Raw genomic sequence first — 18,417 nt, 5'->3', positions numbered from 1 at the left:
ACTTTATTCGACACGCTATACTGTGACTTTATTCGACACGCTATACTATGACTTTTTTGACTTTATTCGACATGAACTTGCTATATAACTAATGTAGACATAACTTTTGTTATCTACAGAAACAAATACATTAATAACTGCAGCTGTAGAAAAGACGCATGTTGGAAAAAGAGACAGGATAACGTGATAGCACCACAGCCTACCTGAATGGGCAGTTTTATTGGCTGTTTAAAATTATATTTTCTTTTGCAAAAAATAAATCCATACAAATGAAGTAAAAATAATAAATAAAAACCAAACAAAAACTTCGTAACAGTTACAGATATACAGGTGAGTCTTACTGACTAGTTCTTCATCAGTACATGTCTACTTTACAGGTTTGAAAAACAGCATGAGGTTACAGATTTCCAAAATTGCCAAACAAATAGTGACCTTATCATTAATATGAAAGTGTAAAACAACAAAACTGCAAAGGTATCTCATGTGACGATGTGTCAAACCGAACTGCAAAAGGCAGTGGACTCTGGTAACAGCAGTAAGTGGACATTTGACAGCATAGCTGGTGAACAACACAGAAATTCTCAAAATCTGAAGTCTGTCAACATTCTGCAGTGAATATCAGAAAGCTGGTGTCCATGAACGGACAGCCAAGCGTAAACAGTTTAAATGAGGCCAACACACTCCTGAAGGATTACGTCTCATGGGAAAAAAAAACGTAACCTGGATTTTTGATTTCACGCTGTAGGTTTACATAGAGGTATGTAACATCAGCATGGTTACCTGGGCTTTGTGACATTACTTTAAGCACTTGAGTGCAATGTTGTTTTACAACTTGAATATTGCAGTAAATGTTATTTACAAAGTACTTCATACTGGGTACAAGGAAGTGGGGACGCTGTTATCTCCAATTTACAAAAGAGGTGGTGGACTTTCAAATCCTAAAGCATTTACAGAAGCTCGTGTAAAACAGCACACATACATATCCAACTTAAGACTGCGTGAGGTGGACTTCCAAGGGTTTTAAAGACTGATGGACACTAGCTGAAACTCCTGCCTTTACTGCATCTTTCAGTTTTTCACAATACCAAAGTGGATGTCTGTTGAATTTCGTCGTCAGCTGTCCTCCATTTGACTGTGCACACCTCTGACTACACCTCACAGTCAATGTACATATGCTCAGAATGAGCAAAAGACTTGAATCTTCCCATACAAGTCACTAAAGGTCCAGTTTCACCCGACAGAGCAGTTATCCGATGATGTTCCCATGAACATAATATATTAATATAAGTGAGTTGGTTGTTTTTTTCTCATCTTGAGAACTTGTCCAACATCCCAGTGCAGAGAGTTCATTGCAGAGGTCCAAAGTTTGAAGCTGCTCTGAAGACAAAAGTGTCCTAATCCCTCCCGGCCACCGTCTCTGTTGCACTTTAAACATCATGTTTAAACATCTCACTGTGTTACATAGCATGCAGATGGTATGTCCAATGTCAGAATGATGCTAACTGTGGCGATGGATCGTACGCACAAGCTCGTGTCGGTGTCTCAGCATTACAAGAGTAACGGTAGCAGTTAATGGCTGCTGAACAGGCATCAAGACACGCAGCGAGCAGCGCTCTCTTGCTCTGGAGAATCTGGACGGTGGTCCGAGTGAGGTGATGTATACAGGAAGTTACAGCACACGTAGAGGGGGAATGTCAACAACCGGCTGTCCAGGTTCATCACCACATACTCCTGAGTCATTGAAGGGAAGGGAAGAATATTAAGCAAGTGGAAAAGCAGCATCTTATATCAGGTAATGAATGACAAGACAACTGACCTGGTCTTTCTCAAGGGTGAGAAGCTGGTAACCCGTTGAGCGACTGCAGACCAACTTTCCTCGGCTGTCAAATGAGGCAAGACGTAACCTGAACACACAAAGATCGTCAAAGGAAGGTTAGAGACTTTCCAAGATTAAAGCTGCAGATACATATACATAAACATACATAACATTAAAAAGGAATGATGCAATTGTTATCTTAGTTTTCCTATTAACTCTAGGATACAGACACAGCTGTAGGTATCATTTAGATAAACATTCAAAGGTTGGCTGCGCTACACACCTGAATGCCAGATGCCGTCGAGGTTGCAGACTCACAGCGCCCCCACATGGCTGACTCAGAGTGTTTCTTTTGAAGACAATGAAACGGTTTGTGTAGGTCACCAGCAGGTCGAAGCCAAAGTTAAAGCCTGTCCACCGCCAGCAGTACTGAGGAGAGGAAAACACATTATTTAAAAACAATACATTGTACAGCAGCACAAGTTGCTGTAGAAGTGAGACTGTCTGACTTACGTCTCCATCTTTAGTCAGTTTTCTTCCGCACCTCATACTGCTCAGCTCAAACTCATCTTTGTTAGCTTCCTGGGGACTAATGACAGACATTCAAATCATATTCTATGTGTACAGTTTTTGCACTTGTATAAAGATACAGCAGGTGAAATACAGGTGAAATTAAACAGTCCGCTGATGTTACAATTGTTCAGTCTCAGGTTCTCACCCATTATCGTTGTCAAATTCTGTCCGGAGCATTGCGAACCACTGGTTCTTGTACACCGACGTTAACCAATCTGGAATAAGTTTTAATAGAAAATATTAACAGCGCATAAACACAATTCCTAGAGATGTAAATGTGAGGATGAACGATGGGAACTCTGCTTTACAATTTGTCTCAACAATTTTGTTAAAATGTAGGCCTGATTCTTCAAACCACTAACAACAACTTAAGCAACTGCAATTAACAACAAAAGTGGAAATAGAGCACTGATGTACATAATTGGGCTTATTTTTTTAATTAAAGATCTATTTTTCCAGAGCAAAGAAGAAAGACATTCATGATGAACTCCAGTCAGACTTCTTACCAGGGGGCAGAATATTGTCTCTCTCCAGGATGCGTGCAGATGCGAGATCGTTGATGATATACTGGAGACGAACGTATCCGAACACCGAACGGAAATGTTCGCCCTCCTCCGTGTTCAAGAAGGGCTCTTTCTCACACAGGTCTGTAGAACAAAGCCAATCGGAAACAGAGTCAAACGTCTGCGTGTGGCTACTAATGAAAAATAATTACATATGAAGATCCCTCTTTCATAACACAAGGCCTTTACCGTACCTGTCCTGCGTTTGCAAAGCCAGGCGTCAGCGTCAGCCAGAAGCTGTTTGATCGGGCCGTCCCATGAAGGATTGAGCTGCAGAAACATCCACTGCAGAGAGAGAGAAATTACAAAGAGAGCTCTTAGAAACAGGTCTGATGCTACAGACAAATAGAATATATATATTTTCATGTACCTTTTTCAAAGCCGTGTATACATCCATCTCCACCTGCATGACAAACAGGTCCGAGGACTGGATGAGCTGCTCCATCACCTCTCCCCTGTAAAATGGTGAGTTTGATCAAAGACAATATATTTACACCATGATTTGAAAGATAAATTACTAAACACAGCCGTTTGATTTTCCTTATTAAAAAGGTCTCAGCACCAAAGCTATTTGAGCTACACAGTTTAATCATGAGGTTCATGCCGATATGAAATTAGATGCGATACCTTCATTATCAGAGCAGATACAATGCTACCTAACGAAAGGAAGATGATGTAAAAACTACAGAACCGTGAGCCGAGCGCACACACACACCCAAGTTCTTTCATCAGGTCGACATTTTGATGGGTCATCAGATTGTTCAGAAGCCACTCAAGACACCTGCAGAAAGAGTGTGATGTGAGTACACAGTATAAGATACTGTTTTACCCTTTTAATTACTGTGATTCCAAATAATAAAATCGCACTTTTTCATGACTAAATCTAAGCCATAGATGCTGGCACAAGCGTAGTAGCCACACACGGTCTTCGCACTAATGTTTTCCTTCATGGTCTCTCCACACTGCTGGATCAAGCCATCCTGTAGACAACAAAGAAAAAGGGACTTGATTAGTTACTGAGTGCATTTGCAAAAATAAAGATGGTCATTTTATATTTGACATAATAGCTTTTTAATAGTGTTAATTCAATGTACTGACCAGCTGTAGCATACAAGCAGCTGCAAGAATACTGACAACTCTGCTGGGCTTGATCAGGACATCATCCCGGTACAGGGATCCAAATACGACCTGCAGAGCTACACACACACACACACACACACACACACACACACACACAAGTACAGTTCTATCAGTAAAACACATAAACAAACAAACAAACAGTCAACTGCTGCTTTCTTTACCTTCAGTGTCGATGTTCTGGTCGGGGATCTCCAAGTTGATCTCCATCATGTTGGACTCTTTCCAAGAGCCGCTGAACATGCTGGAGAAATACCCAGACTACAGAATGCAATTAGGAGGGAGAGAAACAAGAAAAGAAACAATATTAAAGGACAGGCAATGATAACGTGAAAGGATATATCACCGGTTGTCTTGGCGCTGTTTTACCTGGCACAGGTACACTTTGTGGAGGTTCCACTCCTGTCCCAGAGCACAGATACGAATGTCGCTGTTTTCTCCATTCAGGAACAAAGTCTGATAAATGTATCGTGACGTGCTTTTCAATTTCTTCCTGCTTAGGTTTGGAAAACAAACAACAGAGGAGAGACAAAAACAAATGTAAGACAAAATATTCACGTCTCAAAGATATTTGACACTGAATTGATTTATTTTTATTTTTATTTAAATTTTTTTTTAAAACCAGACTTGCCTGCGAGGTGCATCTAGTATGGCATCATCCTCCTCTTGCTCACTGTCACAGTCACACTGGGCGTGTCGTTTCCTCTTCGTACACTCACATCCATGCTTGTGGCTGGTACTTGTGTCCTCTGCAGCCTCCTCTGGTCCCCGAGAGGGGGACTGGAACCTACTGCTCAGACTTCCCATCTCGACACCTCCAAAGAGACCTAACACAAACAAAACAATCTTTTTAATAAATAACAAGTCTGCTGTCCTGTATCCTGACTTTGCAACAGATCTGCATAGATCAACAGAATATGAAAATCATTCGAGCAGATACTGTTAGGGACTTTGCAGCATTGGGATAAAGCTTGTGTTGGAGTTTTATGTAACTTTTCTTGAGGGCTTCAACTAACAATTAATTGAATTCCTGATTAATCTGTTGATTGATTGTTTAGTCTATAAAATGTCCGACAATAAATAAGCCTAATCAAGCAAATTACATTGAAACATATTTTACCCACATGGTAAAGAGATTTACATGTACTTGTATTTTATATAGTTTGATTAACAAAGGTACACTTGTACCTTTACCAAGGCTTCCTCCTGCAACATATGGAAACCAGATGCACAGTATATTTAACAGAAACGACCACATGAACTAACTTACCTGATGCTTGGCTGGGGACCGGCTGAGGGAGAGGTGTAGGGTTAATTTGGACAGTAAACACCGATTCTCTCAGGTCAGACAGTCTGCCAGACGAGGAGCTAGCTAGTTGAAGAGGAGCTAACCTAAGAGCTAGCTTAGCTACGAATTCACACACGAAAACAATAACAGCGCTGCTTCTGACACGCTTCTGTTCCACACACGCCTCCAGACCGCAAAACCCTCTTGGGTTCCAGTTACATGTTTCTAGATTATCGCAAATATAGACACAAAGACAGGAGATGCTGTACTATTGACCTAATAGGCTGTGGCTGCTCTTTGATACTCTTCTTCTCTCACTATTCACTGCAGCGTTCTACGACAAAGGCGGCTGTTCCGCTCAACGGCGCCACCTGCCGTCAAACGGAGGGATTACATAAACCTGGAAATGTCTGTCAAATATCACTACGTGTTTGTTTATTTGTTTGTATATGTCTAAATGTTTTGAGAGGAAAATTATAATTTATTAATTTGTGTCGAGAAAAAAACATTTATTTGGGCTATTAAATTATATTTTGTTTGTTTTTGGATGTATTTAATAAGCTAACTTTAAGAAATGTTTTAATAGATACTGAAAGCAAGAAGGGTGGAACAGTCACAATTTATTTGTGTGTGAAAATATGACAACCAAGCATGATCAATTTCAATTACAGATCCCTTACCGAACCCCTTACAGAAATAAAACAATTGTATCTGGTATTGTAGTATTGTAGTTATTGTTTCTTCTGTGAATTTAACATTCTTTAACATCAACAACTCTGACATTGCCAACTGTCTTCAATAATGGGACTGGCCTCTTACTAAAATCTGGAGATTAAATCCCTCTTCTTTTCTCTGGGTCAACAAACATACAATACGTGACTGCCCTCCAGTGGTACTGTGTGGTATTGTAGTCACGACAGGCGCTTGAATTACTGCAGGAAAAAGAGTCATCAGAACAGTCACGAGATGTATGTGTGTGGTACATTGTGATTTTGAAAAAACAGTGTATCAAAGAGCACAGATGGTGACAGTGTGTCATGCTCACGAGGGTTTTCAAGATACCTCCAGCTTTGTGCCTCTGCCCATGCAGTTGTAAGCCAATTTTTCAATTTAAAGATATGTATTATTTTCTATATTTCTTTTCAGAGGAAATGAATATTTAAAGGGAGTAAATGTGGCACAAAATATGTAAATGTAACCTGATTCCTTCATACATTATACATAATATATAACAGATAAATATTGATTGTTAACGATCATTCAAATTTTTTCATTTAATGCATATTTATTGTTTTTTCCCCTCATATTTTTTGATGTAATTTGTTTGTTTTCATTTAATTTTAGTATGGAGGTGTGGTGAAATTGGCGCCGGATATGACGTTGAGTTGTGCTTCTTAGTGGGCGTGTTTATTGGAAAAATCAGCCAATCAACGACGAGCACCTCTTTCACAACATTCCAATCCCTCCGGAAACATCCACCTCCTCTCTCTCCCTCCCTACCCTGTCTCGCCCGTGTGTGTGTGGGGGACTGTGACACGTAACTTTGTCCCTTTCATAGACGTGTGCAGTAAACGTCCACCTGGGTCCAGGAGACAGGGCTATCTTAAAACCCATGTCCCAGATCAAAACCCGTTTATTTCTGAACATTTTGTAGCATGGAGGCGAGAGACACAACTGCAGGTGAGGTTTAGTCAGCGGTGAAAGTCAAGTGTGTCGGTGTGGTGTTGTTTAGCCAATGCAATAACCAGTTAGACCAATCAATATTTAAACAAGGAGACGCTGTAATCTAAAACATAGTCGGGCTTGGTGTGTAAATAAGAGCTGAATGTTTTGTAAATCATGCAAGGATTTTCATGGTTTGTAAATAAATGCACAATTATTTCCGTTGACAAAGTGTTCTCTACACACTATCTTGCTCTCAGTCACAAAGCAACATATTACATCGTATCTCGTTCATGGGCCTGTTAAACCTCTAGGTGCTCTTGTGAGCAGTGATGGAGAGGAGCAGACTGCAAAGAAGGATACAGCTCCAAAAAACGATACACCACAGATCAAAAGCAAGATGGAGAAGATCTTTGGGTTCAGGAAGGAGGACCTGACCTCCTGGCACAGCCTGGTGACCCTCCTGAACCGCCCCACTGACCCTGCATCCCTTGGCATCTTCCGCTGCTTGTTTGGTAAGTTAAGATATAATTGACTCAGACCAGACTGCCTGCTGGGTTTAAGGGATGTCTGTAACAGGATTGGAATAGCTCCTAGGAGCTTTTAAAACACTTGTGCCCTTCCAACTTCACTGTGTGTCCTTTCATGCAGGTCTGCTCATGGTTATCGACATCACGCAGGAACGTGGCCTCAGTCACCTGGACTTTAAATACATGGATGGTGCCCCTGTGTGCCGCTTTCCCCTCTTCAATGTCTTGCAGCCACTGCCGCTGGATTGGATGTATCTGGTGTATGTGGTGATGTTCTTGGGTTGGTCACACTCCTTATTTAATGTTAGAAACTTATGTCCAAAACGTTACAGGTTAAAAATGCTCACGCCCCAGTGTTCACTGAGGCTTGGTGAGGAAAGGGGACCCCGTCTTTATTGAGTCTAAGCGGATGCAGGTTTTATTGGAGACAGCCTCTGTGGGGTGGCTGTCTACGGTGAAGATGAAAGCACATGAAACCAGACCTGCAATTTTTCACTTTTATTCTCCCTTCAAGCCAACATGACAGATTATGTTTGAGTCTTACAAAGATTTTGGCAACTAATGCAAATGTGGCATTCACTGTAGCAAGAATGCAATACAACAACAACAACAACACCATGACAATCAAAGTGAATAAATACTGATACTGACTAATCCATGCTCTACTCTTAATCTCGACACTTCCAGTGTTACGTAACATTAGTTTCACACCAGAGGAAACCACAAAGCCACTTAATTCTTGACAGTTACAACATTAACACTGTTACAGTATTGTAGGTACAGTAATACTGCTTGTTTTGTATGTGGTATTACATTTGTATATATTTGTCATATACAACTTATAACTCATACACAACATATTTAAAAAGAGGCAAAAATGATCTGAGACAAAATAAACATCAAACAGATATTCCACAATATCCTGATGATGAGTCTCTAGTATGGGTCTCTGAATGCCTTTATTTCCCATAATGCAATACTATAGCATCTTTTGGTTAGACCCACATCTGTCAAACTCCACACCTTCATTTTGTAACGCAGCCTTTCTATTTTCAGTTCTACAGTTGTCCACAGAAGACATTAAACAGCTATTTTTACTGTCTGAGTAGGACTCCCTTTGGACTATGTGTAAAAATAGAATAATTAATAGTAACAACTGTTTTTTTTATTGTTAACTGAAGTTGCTATTTATGTTTCTCGCTGAAGGTGCTTTGGGCATCATGCTTGGCTGTTTCTACCGTCTCTCCTGCCTCATGTTCATCTCAACGTACTGGTACGTCTTCTTTCTGGACAAAACGGCGTGGAACAATCACTCGTACTTGTACGGCCTCATCGGGTTTCAGCTCACATTTATGGACGCCAATAGATACTGGTGAGATCATGTTTTATTTAAGTCTGTGTGTTTGCTTGAGCATTTCTGTCCCATTTACGTGTGAGAGCAGAGGAAGACCTTAATGCCTGTGTCTTATTTGTAGGTCAATCGATGGATTGCGGAGGCCTTCTATAAGAAATGCTCACGTGCCTCTATGGAATTACACCTTGTTGAGGACACAGGTTTGTGCACCAGGGACTCCTAACAGCTAATACTGTCAATTCTTAAGTTCTTCATGAACATGGATTTTGGTACAGGTGGTCTAATGATGTCAGTGTTTTTTTGTTCCTCAAAGATATTTATTGTATACTTCCTCGCTGGAATCAAAAAGTTGGATGCAGATTGGGTGGAGGGATACTCGATGTCATACCTGGCTCATCATTGGCTGTTTGATCCTTTCAAGTAGGTTTTATTGCTCAAAGACTTTGTTTTATCACTGACTGTATCTCAGTACTCCCCCTCTGATCTTGCTGTTCACACATTGTTTTTCAGAGTGATTCTCCCTGTGGAGTTAGTTAACCTGCTAGTGGTGCACGGAGGTGGTCTTTTTCTGGATCTGACAGCCGGCTACCTGCTGTTTTTTGATGCCACACGACCGTATGCATTTTTCTTTGTCTCCTACTTCCACTGTATGAACTCTCAGCTCTTCAGCATCGGTGAGTCTGCATTAAAAAAACATCTCACTTCTTTTAATTCTGCCGTTAATTTGTGGGGTGTCCTTTTGCCTCCATCTTATTGAGAATGTTTATCCTCGAACAGGGATGTTTTCCTACACAATGCTGGCCACCAGTCCCCTCTTCTGCTACACCGACTGGCCAAGAAGATTCTTCGCCCGTTTCCCAGCATTCCTCAGGGCAATCCTGCCAATCACCTCACCGGACCCTCAGCCCAGTACTTCCTGTGTTTACAATTCGACCCAAAGCACCAGCACCGATCCCCAGGAGACCCCGCCGGTCGCCAAAGCTCCCAAACTGAGATTAAAGCACAAGCTGGCAGCCATCTTTACTATTCTCTACATAACTGAACAGCTCTTCCTGCCTTACTCCCACTTCATCACACAGGTACATTAGTCCAACCACTCGTTTTCCCAAAAGACTTTTACAGCTGACTTGATCCAAAGAACCAATTAGTAAATGGTTGCATACTGGTTCTTCTGGCCCCTTCTCTACACACGGAGACATTCTGTTTAATAGGATTGTACTTTGCTGTCAGCAATAGCATTTTAAACCCTCTCTGAGTCACCAGGCCGATTGTTGCTCAATCAGAGTCAACAGTCATTGATCCGCAGCAAACAACAGCTCAGACTGGTGTCAGCAGAAAGGTGAAAGCCCCAAAGGAGTAGATACTCATCATATGTTCTTGGTTCTTTATGAATTTAAAGTCTTGGGTTATATACAGCTTAAATAAAAACTGGTGAAAGGGTGAGGAAAAAATGATTTCTATATGGAATTATCCTAATATTTAGTGTTTCTGCAGGGTTACAACAACTGGACCAACGGCTTGTACGGCTACTCATGGGACATGATGGTTCACTCCCGCAGCCATCAGCATGTTAAGATCACCTACAAAGATGGAAAAACTGGAGACACTGGATATCTGAACCCCGGGGTGAGTTACAAGGGAAAAAAACACTGTCAGGCACAGAGTGTGTGAGCAGTACAATTTATCTAAACGGTATATCATGCAGCGCAGACCGTCATGATGATGAGGACGAATGCGCAAGAGCTGCAATGCAAAGCGTGTAAGGTTAACTGTCATGATAAAACACTTTAAAGGTTAGATAACAAACATCTTGAAGAAAAAAACACGGTATCACTAAATATACCACTTCCTGACTTGACCTTCGAGATTCAGATTTTCTCTTAATTTCAGTTCAGCCGACTACTAATTAAGAAATAATTACACTGTCTGTGTACTGAAGGTGTTCACACAAAGCCGTCGCTGGAAAGACCACGGAGACATGCTGAAGCAGTATGCCACGTGCCTCAATCACTTCCTGCCCCGCTATAATATCTCTGATCCTGAAATCTACTTCGACATCTGGGTGTCCATCAACGAACGCTTCCAGCAAAGGTATGAGAGACTCTTTTGCTTGAGAAAAAGATGCTATCAATATAATGAATTCAGAAGTATCAAATGAATAATGTAAGAGTGTGTTTTTAAACTTGCTCTGGACTTTTCTCTAAGGATCTTTGATCCCCGCGTGGACTTCGTGAAGGCAAATTGGTCACCTTTCCGACCAAGCACATGGCTGATGCCTCTACTGGTGGACCTCTCACCGTGGAGGACCAAGTTTCAGGAGATTGAGGGCAGTTTGGACAATCAGACTGAGATTGTCTTCATCGCTGACTTCCCAGGTTACGAATCTCTTCTCGTCCTTTTCATTTTTACGGAACAAGATAGTTATGGTTTGTAGTTTGCTTTGTGCTAACTGGCAGTATGTTACCTCTCAGGTCTCCACTTGGAAAACTTTGTAAGTGAAGATCTGGGCAACACCAGCATCAGTGTTTTGCAGGGCAAAGTGAATGTTGAGATCGTGGAGGAGAAGAAGAACTACACTCTCCAGCCCGGTGAGCAGATCAAGGTACGGCAGCACACTATCATCCCCATGAACATGGATCTGTTTAACCTCGACACACTCAAAGCATTTACCATAATGTGTACGTGTGTAGGTACCGGCTGGAGCTTACCACAAGGTGTACACAGTGTCTGAAGACCCATCATGCTATATGTACATCTACGTGAACACCACAGAGGCGGCGCTGCAGGAGAACTTCACCAAGCTGTATGAGCTTCAGGAGCGTGTTCGCAACGGGACAGGTAAATGTTACGCAGTTAACACTATGAAGGGGGAGCACTTAATAGAGGAATATATGATATGACAAAATACAGTGCGTTGCTCCAATGCAAACATAAATAAAAATCCCCGGATGCTGACCGGACTGTTCTGTCTCCTCCCATAGAAACCGAACCTCTTCCTCCTGAGCTGCAGCCTCTTATCGCTGCAGACGGGGATGAAGGGTCGGAGGTCAATGTGACTGACCCGATTGTGCAGCTGTTCCTGAAGAGACAACGGCGCATGAAGGAGGTGAAGAAGCGCAGGGAGGCCGGTGCAGTGGAGCGACTGGAGCGCTTTGCAGTGAAGAAGTACTACACGATACGGAGGGGGTGAGCGCTGTCTTCCAACAACACAGTCACGTACCAGGTGTAGTTGTATTCACACAGAGAATGTCCGTGAATGTATCTCATTAACTCCCTCCCCTTCTCTTTTAGATTCTTGATGACAGCCATCGCTATGAGAAACCTGGCGGTTGGTCTCCCTCCTCTCGAACAGCTGACAAGAGAAGTTGCCTTCGCCAACATGAAAGAACCTCAGGCAGACGCCAACCAGGACGAACGGCTGAAAGACGAAGTCGATCACGGAGAACTTTGAATCTGTCGTAGGGACCAAAGATGATGCGTTGACTTGCTGGATCACACGTTCCAAACAGATGTGTGTGTGTTGTTACTACTGGACTGTTACTGGGACAGAAATCAAAGGATTTTTATTTTAAATTTTCTATGCCTCTGAAATATTCTGCCTCTCAGATTATTTCCAAATGTTAAGCCAGTATTTTGTGATAGCATTTCTTTGTGAACCTGGGTGGGTGACTTGACCAAAAATACATTCACAACATATTGAAAATGATATGATGATTATGTGATCTGCTGGAGGATGGTAATTTAAATACTCTAAACTATTCATTCTGCTTTGTTTTGAATGAAAACAAACATGTTTCTGTACGGTTTTGAGTTTTAAGGGGACAAATCTTGGCGAACATACTGACATAAACAGGTTGGTCAATAAACTGTTGGTTTATTGTCCAGCACGAATGTCAAAGATTCTGTCCCGACTCATAACAAGCACATTAAAAAATACAAAGAAGGATATGTTGAGATTTACTGTTTTGAGGGAATATACTTCTCTGATCTTTTATGCGAACCCCTTTAATGTGATAAAAACTGACTGAAATACAGAACAATTGTTAGCATGTCAACTGACGGCCTTTTCTAGTGACTTTTCTAATAAAAGCTTGTGTCAATTCAGTTATTTGAATTAAAATTCTGACAAAAGAAGTTAGTGGCAATGATGAATTTTATTGGTGTCAGTATTTAACATTTCGCCCATCTTAAAGTGCTACAGTTGAATTCCAGTGTTCACTGTAGGTTGACGTTATGGCACATAAATGACACTTTTCACATGTTCAAGAGCACAAACAGTACAATGTTGAAAAATATAAATAAATATAAATCTATGAGATGGATCCCCTAGGAAGTGATTTACTCTGTTAAAACATAAACTCATGATCTGTTTAGTTGAGGTTAATTGCTCAGGATTCATTTGATTCAGTATAAATATGTAGTTGTCACCACTGGAGGTTCAGTCACATAAGAAAACTCTGGCCGGACAAGTGTCACCAACTACTTCAAACGCTGCAAGTATCTTCAAGAGTACACATCGGGAGAGGTTTGTAAAGACAACCTGTATTTTAGTGACATATTGCACAGTGTTTTACTGGTTGGTAGTCTTTTAAATCACCATCTCTCATTTTAAAAATCCTCTGTAAAACAAAGCACACTTTGCTTCCCTTTTCATGATGGGTGACTAGACTTCTAATCACCACAAGTGGAAAAACTGGCTTTCTAGATTATGTGTAAATTCAACATTAAACTTAACAGGACTGGCATTAGTGTTAGATAGTGGCCTTTAAGTGTTATCAGAATACTTTTACTCCTATTAGACTAGTACTTACATTTTGCATGTGCTGTGGGACAAACCAGCTCATTCTCCTGCTTTACGGTCAGCTATCAGTCCTCGTATCTCATCGTTGCATCTTTCGTAAAAACATTTTTTGAAGTGCAAGTGAATAATAAATGGAGAAGTACCCTCGAGTTTGCCCTAATCCTCTCTTAAAGGGGAACGCCACTTATTTTACACACCAAAGTCTGTATACAGGTCTCGCAGAGTACTACTGTGTATGTGAAAAATGTGTATTGAGCCTTTTGTTGCTCCAGAGGGAGCTGCGCCGAATCGGATAAAGTCTGAAAATAAAAAAAAAAAAAAGAATCTGGGGGTCTGTCTGTCGTGGTTACATTTCAAATAGGCTTTGTGCCGAAAACCTGGAGCTCCAGACTGAGCCGCTCCTTCACAAACATCGTATGCTCAACAAATGAGGTCCACATCACAACTCAAATCATCTCCACCCTTACATGTGGCACATAGCCGTCAACTCCACCAGAATGCACAAACACGCTCTACATTGTTCCACGCTCCCCCCTCAGATGGCTCAATGTTCACAAACCACAGTACTGGTGCTACAAGGGGAGGGAACACATCGCTGTTTGCAGGCCACGATCCAGCTCCTCACTGCAGCCCTGCATGTGCTTCGTCTTTACAGGGCCCCTCCGTGTCTGGCAAACTAACCTTCAGTCCAGCTGGCATCAGCGTTTCCTTTCTGGTTCCCCTCAGTTTCAACTTCTGGTATTCACTTACTAAAAGCTTTCAAACTTCTCTCTACTTTGAGCTTCCTCTTCTCTCTATTTCCAGCTGATCCTGTACATCTCACTCAATTCTTTCTTAAGAAATAAGGAAGAAAAAAAAGAAGTTTATCAGCTTACTAAAAATAACCTGTCACTGTTTCATATATGCTTACATTTTATAGCTGAGAAATCCACACGGGGTAATATTGCTTATTTTAGGAACAACCGATGGTGCTGGTGCCAGTTATTTATCGAAAGAAAAGAACCTAAATGTATGGATTTTTGTTTTATGCTTTGCTAAATGTAAATGAGGCTCAGTGCATCTCCACATGTCACATCCTCCGTGGTGCACACCTAACACGGTGTGCGAACATGAAGCATCCGTTCGTAGTGACGTGCCCTCAGAGACGGCTCCGCAGCTCTACCTCGGTTGAAGATCTGGGTAGAAAATTCCGTGGACCACACCTTCAATCACGACATTTGAAAATGCATCTGAACGGAAAGAAGAAAAGAACGTTTTTCACATTGAAGGGAAGATGAGGGAGAAGCTCATCCCCACTTTCTGCTGAAATGATATTACGATATAGGTGTAAGTAGCCTGAACTCACCGTGAGCGGTTGGCAGCAGGTAGGGGTCTCTCAGAAACAGCAAGACTGGCTGATGTGAAAGTTTACTGAGAAGAATCCAAAAAGGAGAAATCAGAAGGTTTGTATATAAGTTAACAGGATGCAGAAATGTAGGTGGTGTCACCACCTACACTGGGTGAAGTTCAAGTGCAGAGCAAATAGTGATTCAAGTTTTAACCGGTTGGAAAAGCTGCTAAACAAGAATCGGACCAGCTGTTTCATACAATAGTTTATATTCACCTCGATTCCTCTGATTCTGTATCAAACGACCTTAGAGAACAAAAATACAAGTTAAGCCACAACCAACAGATCTTTTTTTTTTTATTCAAATACCACAAAATTGGTCTTTTATATCATAGAGTCAACTCACCCACAGCTTTCTGTTTTTGGCACTGAAGGAAAATGGCGGATATTGAGGAAATCCAAGAATATCTTTGGAAGAACTCCATTTTCCATAATTATAGTCTGTTAAAACAGACAAAACAAAAGCAAATTGCAATGTGCACAAGAAGCAGTGCCGCTGAAGTGACCTGAAGGACCTTTTCGTTGAACGGTTTGTATCATCTCCCGACATCTGTACAATAGTTTTGTGTGTTTACTTTGAGTTAGAGACTAAATGTGTATTTGGTAAAAGACAGAAAGGCAGCGTTCTTGATACCGACTCCATATTAGTCTGGTCATGATACTGGAACTTCTAACTTTGATACAATACATTGAAAGACAATATTTTAAACCATTTTTACTACCACAGGGAGAATTGACACAACTCAAATTTTGAATCAGTATCAATACTTCGATATTTATGCATAAAGAAATGTTACGTTTCAGTTCCAGCAGGTGGAGCTGTGTCGGAGTACCTGCAGGTAGAGCTCCAGGCCTTGCCTCCTCTGCTCCAGCACTTTGGGAACCCAGTTTCTAACATGTTTGGAAGGGATCTCAGGTGGCTTTATGCTCTTCTTTAGCTGGAGGGATTTAAAAACATCATTCAAAGATATACACATAGCCATGCTATAGCAGCATGCTAACATGTGGACCGTTCAGCAGGACAGGAAGAGGAACTCATCTGTAACTCTACAACCTCAAACGATCTGGTGGACGTGGTTCACCACCAGGGAGCTCGTTCATCATTTATTTATTTGCTGCTGTGATTTCCTAAGCACGCCTTCACACTTCTGAATTTAGTACTTGTAAATAGCTAAATAATCAATTCACATTTCTTCGTCCGTCTGTTTTTTTCATGTTTTGTGAAGCCCAAAATATTGCATCTTTTTCAATGAAATGGGCTGGAACAATATAATTGTATCAATTTTATTTATATGTTTTTTACTACTCGATTAATTGATTACTCTTTGAAATCTAAGACAATTGAAGATGGAAGCTCATAGAGCCCAAAGTGTCATCTTATAATTGCGCTATTTGACAGAGCAACGAAAAAAACAAAAAACTGGATTCAGTTAATAATAATAATAATAATAATAATAATATGAAACTGCTATCTACATTGCATTTTCATTTGATAATAATTGATTAATAAAATCATTGTCATTACATTTTCAGCAGTTTGTCGATTTATTAACTGACTATTAACTGATTTATTATGCATAATGCAACACATTATGCAATAAAGCTCATATATTCAAATGATTTTGCAACTCATAAATCAGTAAGAAAAAACATGGTGGTCAATATGTAAAAATTATAATATTTTACGAATGGTTAAGGACTTAAACACTAAATTTGAACTCATGAGAAAGGGCGACTTTGTTAATACACAAAATCACTGAAGCTCACCATTTTATGCAAAGCGTGGAATTCACTGTAGCGTTTCTCAACAGCGTGTTGTCTGCCATTCATCAGCACGTCAATTCTAAAGACCTGAAAGAAAGAAGAAACATTTGAACTACTCTTTTGACAAAAAGGGTTGAACTCTGTCGTTGGGAGTCAGTTCAGGGAATCATGATTTATCAGCAGAGCACATCAGCCTTAAAGGGCCCCTCCCAGTGCCTACAGTCAGTGTGTGACTGACTGACCACAGTGACCAGCTGACTGCAGAGCCGTCAGTTACAGTCAGTCACCAAGAGGAAACATCTGCTGTTAGATCTGTCAAAATTACAGTTAACGTCCCTAAACAGACTTCTACTTCCGTCACTCTGCTGGATTTTTCCGTAAAATGCCCCTCTCATTGCCAGCCTTATGTAAATAAGGAAATCCACTTATAAATGATGGCAGTGTTGTTACTGCAGTTCAGTACTGGCAACACAACCACTGTGTCTCCTAAAACAGAGAGGCAGCAAGTCAACATTATTAACAAATGAGCTACAAGAAAGCAAATAAGTGCATTTCCCAAAAGAGCTAAACTACTCTTTTAAATGTGGGAAAAGAGGACACGAGGTCAGGTCAGTAGAGGGGAAGTAATGCAAATGGCACATATTTGTGACAGAAAGTCTGAGCATTTTCAATCTGGAGCTGTGGAGTTTGAAAGACATGAGAGTTTGGGGGAGCCTAACCAAACGTCTATTGAATGCATTATGGGAAATGTAGGCTCCAACATTTGTGGCGGCTGACCAACACACTAAGGAATAAACATTGTAACGGTGTCTCGTTGCAACACAACATTTCTGGTATGGTCATTAAGGATTAGCTACTATTCATATACATTTGAGGTTCCCTGTGCAATGAATGATGTCATACAGCTTTATTTAAATAAATCGTTAATCCATGTCAGACAGCTGGGGGGGTCCTGGGTGGGCTGGTTCATAACAGCTTACAACACAAATCCAGAAGTCTTTGCCAAACGTTACATTTAGATGAAGGTGCGCTCTTTAACGTTGCCGTGTTTAACAATGTACACGGTGAACGCGGTCAACAGCGACATGAATAAATCAGAGTACACAATGTAAAAGTGATGACAGCAGCCGGGCAGACGACGCGGACAGACGGAGGTTGTTACCGAGCAGCTTACCGTGTACCCTTTCTCGATCGAGTTGGTTTCTGAACGAAACGACGGGATCGACACTCTGACCGGGTGCATCTTTACAAGAGTTTTTTTTAGGTAATATAATGTCCTATGCTTCACACACACTCACACTCACACTCACACACACACTCTCACACACTGCTGGTGTTTGACTCCAATTTCTTTGGCAGCCAGATAAAAATCACTGGATTCAAACCCGAACAAAGTCCCAGTGACGCCTCCTGCTGCACCGGAGTACAACTACGAGAGCCAGGTTGTGATTTTAATATTTTAATATTGTGCAACACGGATCCACATTATGGAGCCCAAAGTGTTACCTATTAACCCGTAATTATTAAGCATATTATTACATA

The 18,417-nt window shown here is 41.0% G+C and overlaps 3 protein-coding genes across 3 annotated transcripts; 1 reads left to right on the top strand and 2 right to left on the bottom strand.

Annotated features, from left to right (window-relative positions):
* Nucleotides 1-113: 113 nt before the first annotated feature.
* gmcl1 (germ cell-less, spermatogenesis associated) lies at nucleotides 114-5,683 on the bottom strand. The gene is made up of 15 exons (XM_031855737.1): nucleotides 5,360-5,683; nucleotides 4,721-4,916; nucleotides 4,459-4,582; nucleotides 4,254-4,350; nucleotides 4,051-4,148; nucleotides 3,820-3,932; nucleotides 3,668-3,733; nucleotides 3,323-3,407; nucleotides 3,147-3,237; nucleotides 2,896-3,036; nucleotides 2,535-2,604; nucleotides 2,330-2,405; nucleotides 2,100-2,245; nucleotides 1,817-1,904; nucleotides 114-1,731 (listed from the first exon to the last, which is right to left on the bottom strand). Exons 2-15 carry the CDS (start codon nucleotides 4,894-4,896, stop codon nucleotides 1,591-1,593), a joined length of 1,512 nt encoding a protein of 503 aa, XP_031711597.1. The 5' UTR covers nucleotides 4,897-4,916; nucleotides 5,360-5,683; the 3' UTR covers nucleotides 114-1,590.
* Nucleotides 5,684-6,850: 1,167 nt separating this feature from the next.
* On the top strand, nucleotides 6,851-13,367 carry ggcx (gamma-glutamyl carboxylase). Its single transcript, XM_031855823.1, has 15 exons — nucleotides 6,851-7,057; nucleotides 7,354-7,554; nucleotides 7,691-7,849; nucleotides 8,776-8,941; nucleotides 9,045-9,123; nucleotides 9,237-9,343; nucleotides 9,434-9,597; nucleotides 9,701-10,002; nucleotides 10,418-10,549; nucleotides 10,863-11,014; nucleotides 11,129-11,298; nucleotides 11,395-11,525; nucleotides 11,614-11,761; nucleotides 11,905-12,109; nucleotides 12,215-13,367. The coding sequence occupies exons 1-15, from the start codon at nucleotides 7,033-7,035 to the stop codon at nucleotides 12,372-12,374; spliced, it is 2,301 nt and encodes a 766-aa protein (XP_031711683.1). The 5' UTR covers nucleotides 6,851-7,032; the 3' UTR covers nucleotides 12,375-13,367.
* snx24 (sorting nexin 24) lies at nucleotides 13,059-18,238 on the bottom strand. Its single transcript, XM_031855824.1, has 7 exons — nucleotides 18,050-18,238; nucleotides 16,879-16,962; nucleotides 15,945-16,049; nucleotides 15,458-15,552; nucleotides 15,328-15,357; nucleotides 15,070-15,134; nucleotides 13,059-14,953 (listed from the first exon to the last, which is right to left on the bottom strand). The coding sequence occupies exons 1-7, from the start codon at nucleotides 18,116-18,118 to the stop codon at nucleotides 14,883-14,885; spliced, it is 519 nt and encodes a 172-aa protein (XP_031711684.1). The 5' UTR covers nucleotides 18,119-18,238; the 3' UTR covers nucleotides 13,059-14,882.
* Between the last annotated feature and the right edge of the window lie 179 nt (nucleotides 18,239-18,417).

This window comes from Anarrhichthys ocellatus, unplaced genomic scaffold (assembly GCF_004355925.1).
Source record: "Anarrhichthys ocellatus isolate YVR2014 unplaced genomic scaffold, GSC_Weel_1.0 scaffold16, whole genome shotgun sequence".
In the NCBI taxonomy this organism is placed as follows: domain Eukaryota; kingdom Metazoa; phylum Chordata; class Actinopteri; order Perciformes; family Anarhichadidae; genus Anarrhichthys; species Anarrhichthys ocellatus.
This window is presented reverse-complemented; position numbering and strand designations above follow the sequence as displayed.

What these genes read in the sequence shown, in the direction of transcription:
- gmcl1 (XM_031855737.1), bottom strand. Translation starts at nt 4,896, where the DNA reads ATGGGAAGTCTGAGCAGTAGGTTCCAGTCCCCCTCTCGGGGACCAGAG. An exon ending in ACAAAGTGTACCTGTGCCAG is followed by an intron (nt 4,351 to 4,458) that starts GTAAAACAGCGC and finishes TGCATTCTGTAG; the next exon opens with TCTGGGTATTTCTCCAGCAT. An exon ending in AGACAATATTCTGCCCCCTG is followed by an intron (nt 2,605 to 2,895) that starts GTAAGAAGTCTG and finishes AACTTATTCCAG; the next exon opens with ATTGGTTAACGTCGGTGTAC.
- ggcx (XM_031855823.1), top strand. Translation starts at nt 7,033, where the DNA reads ATGGAGGCGAGAGACACAACTGCAG. An exon ending in CTCTCAGCTCTTCAGCATCG is followed by an intron (nt 9,598 to 9,700) that starts GTGAGTCTGCAT and finishes ATCCTCGAACAG; the next exon opens with GGATGTTTTCCTACACAATG. An exon ending in AACGAACGCTTCCAGCAAAG is followed by an intron (nt 11,015 to 11,128) that starts GTATGAGAGACT and finishes CTTTTCTCTAAG; the next exon opens with GATCTTTGATCCCCGCGTGG.
- snx24 (XM_031855824.1), bottom strand. Translation starts at nt 18,118, where the DNA reads ATGCACCCGGTCAGAGTGTCGATCCCGTCGTTTCGTTCAGAAACCAAC. An exon ending in GCCTGGAGCTCTACCTGCAG is followed by an intron (nt 15,553 to 15,944) that starts GTACTCCGACAC and finishes CTGTTTTAACAG; the next exon opens with ACTATAATTATGGAAAATGG. An exon ending in CCTGCTGCCAACCGCTCACG is followed by an intron (nt 14,954 to 15,069) that starts GTGAGTTCAGGC and finishes CTTTCCGTTCAG; the next exon opens with ATGCATTTTCAAATGTCGTG.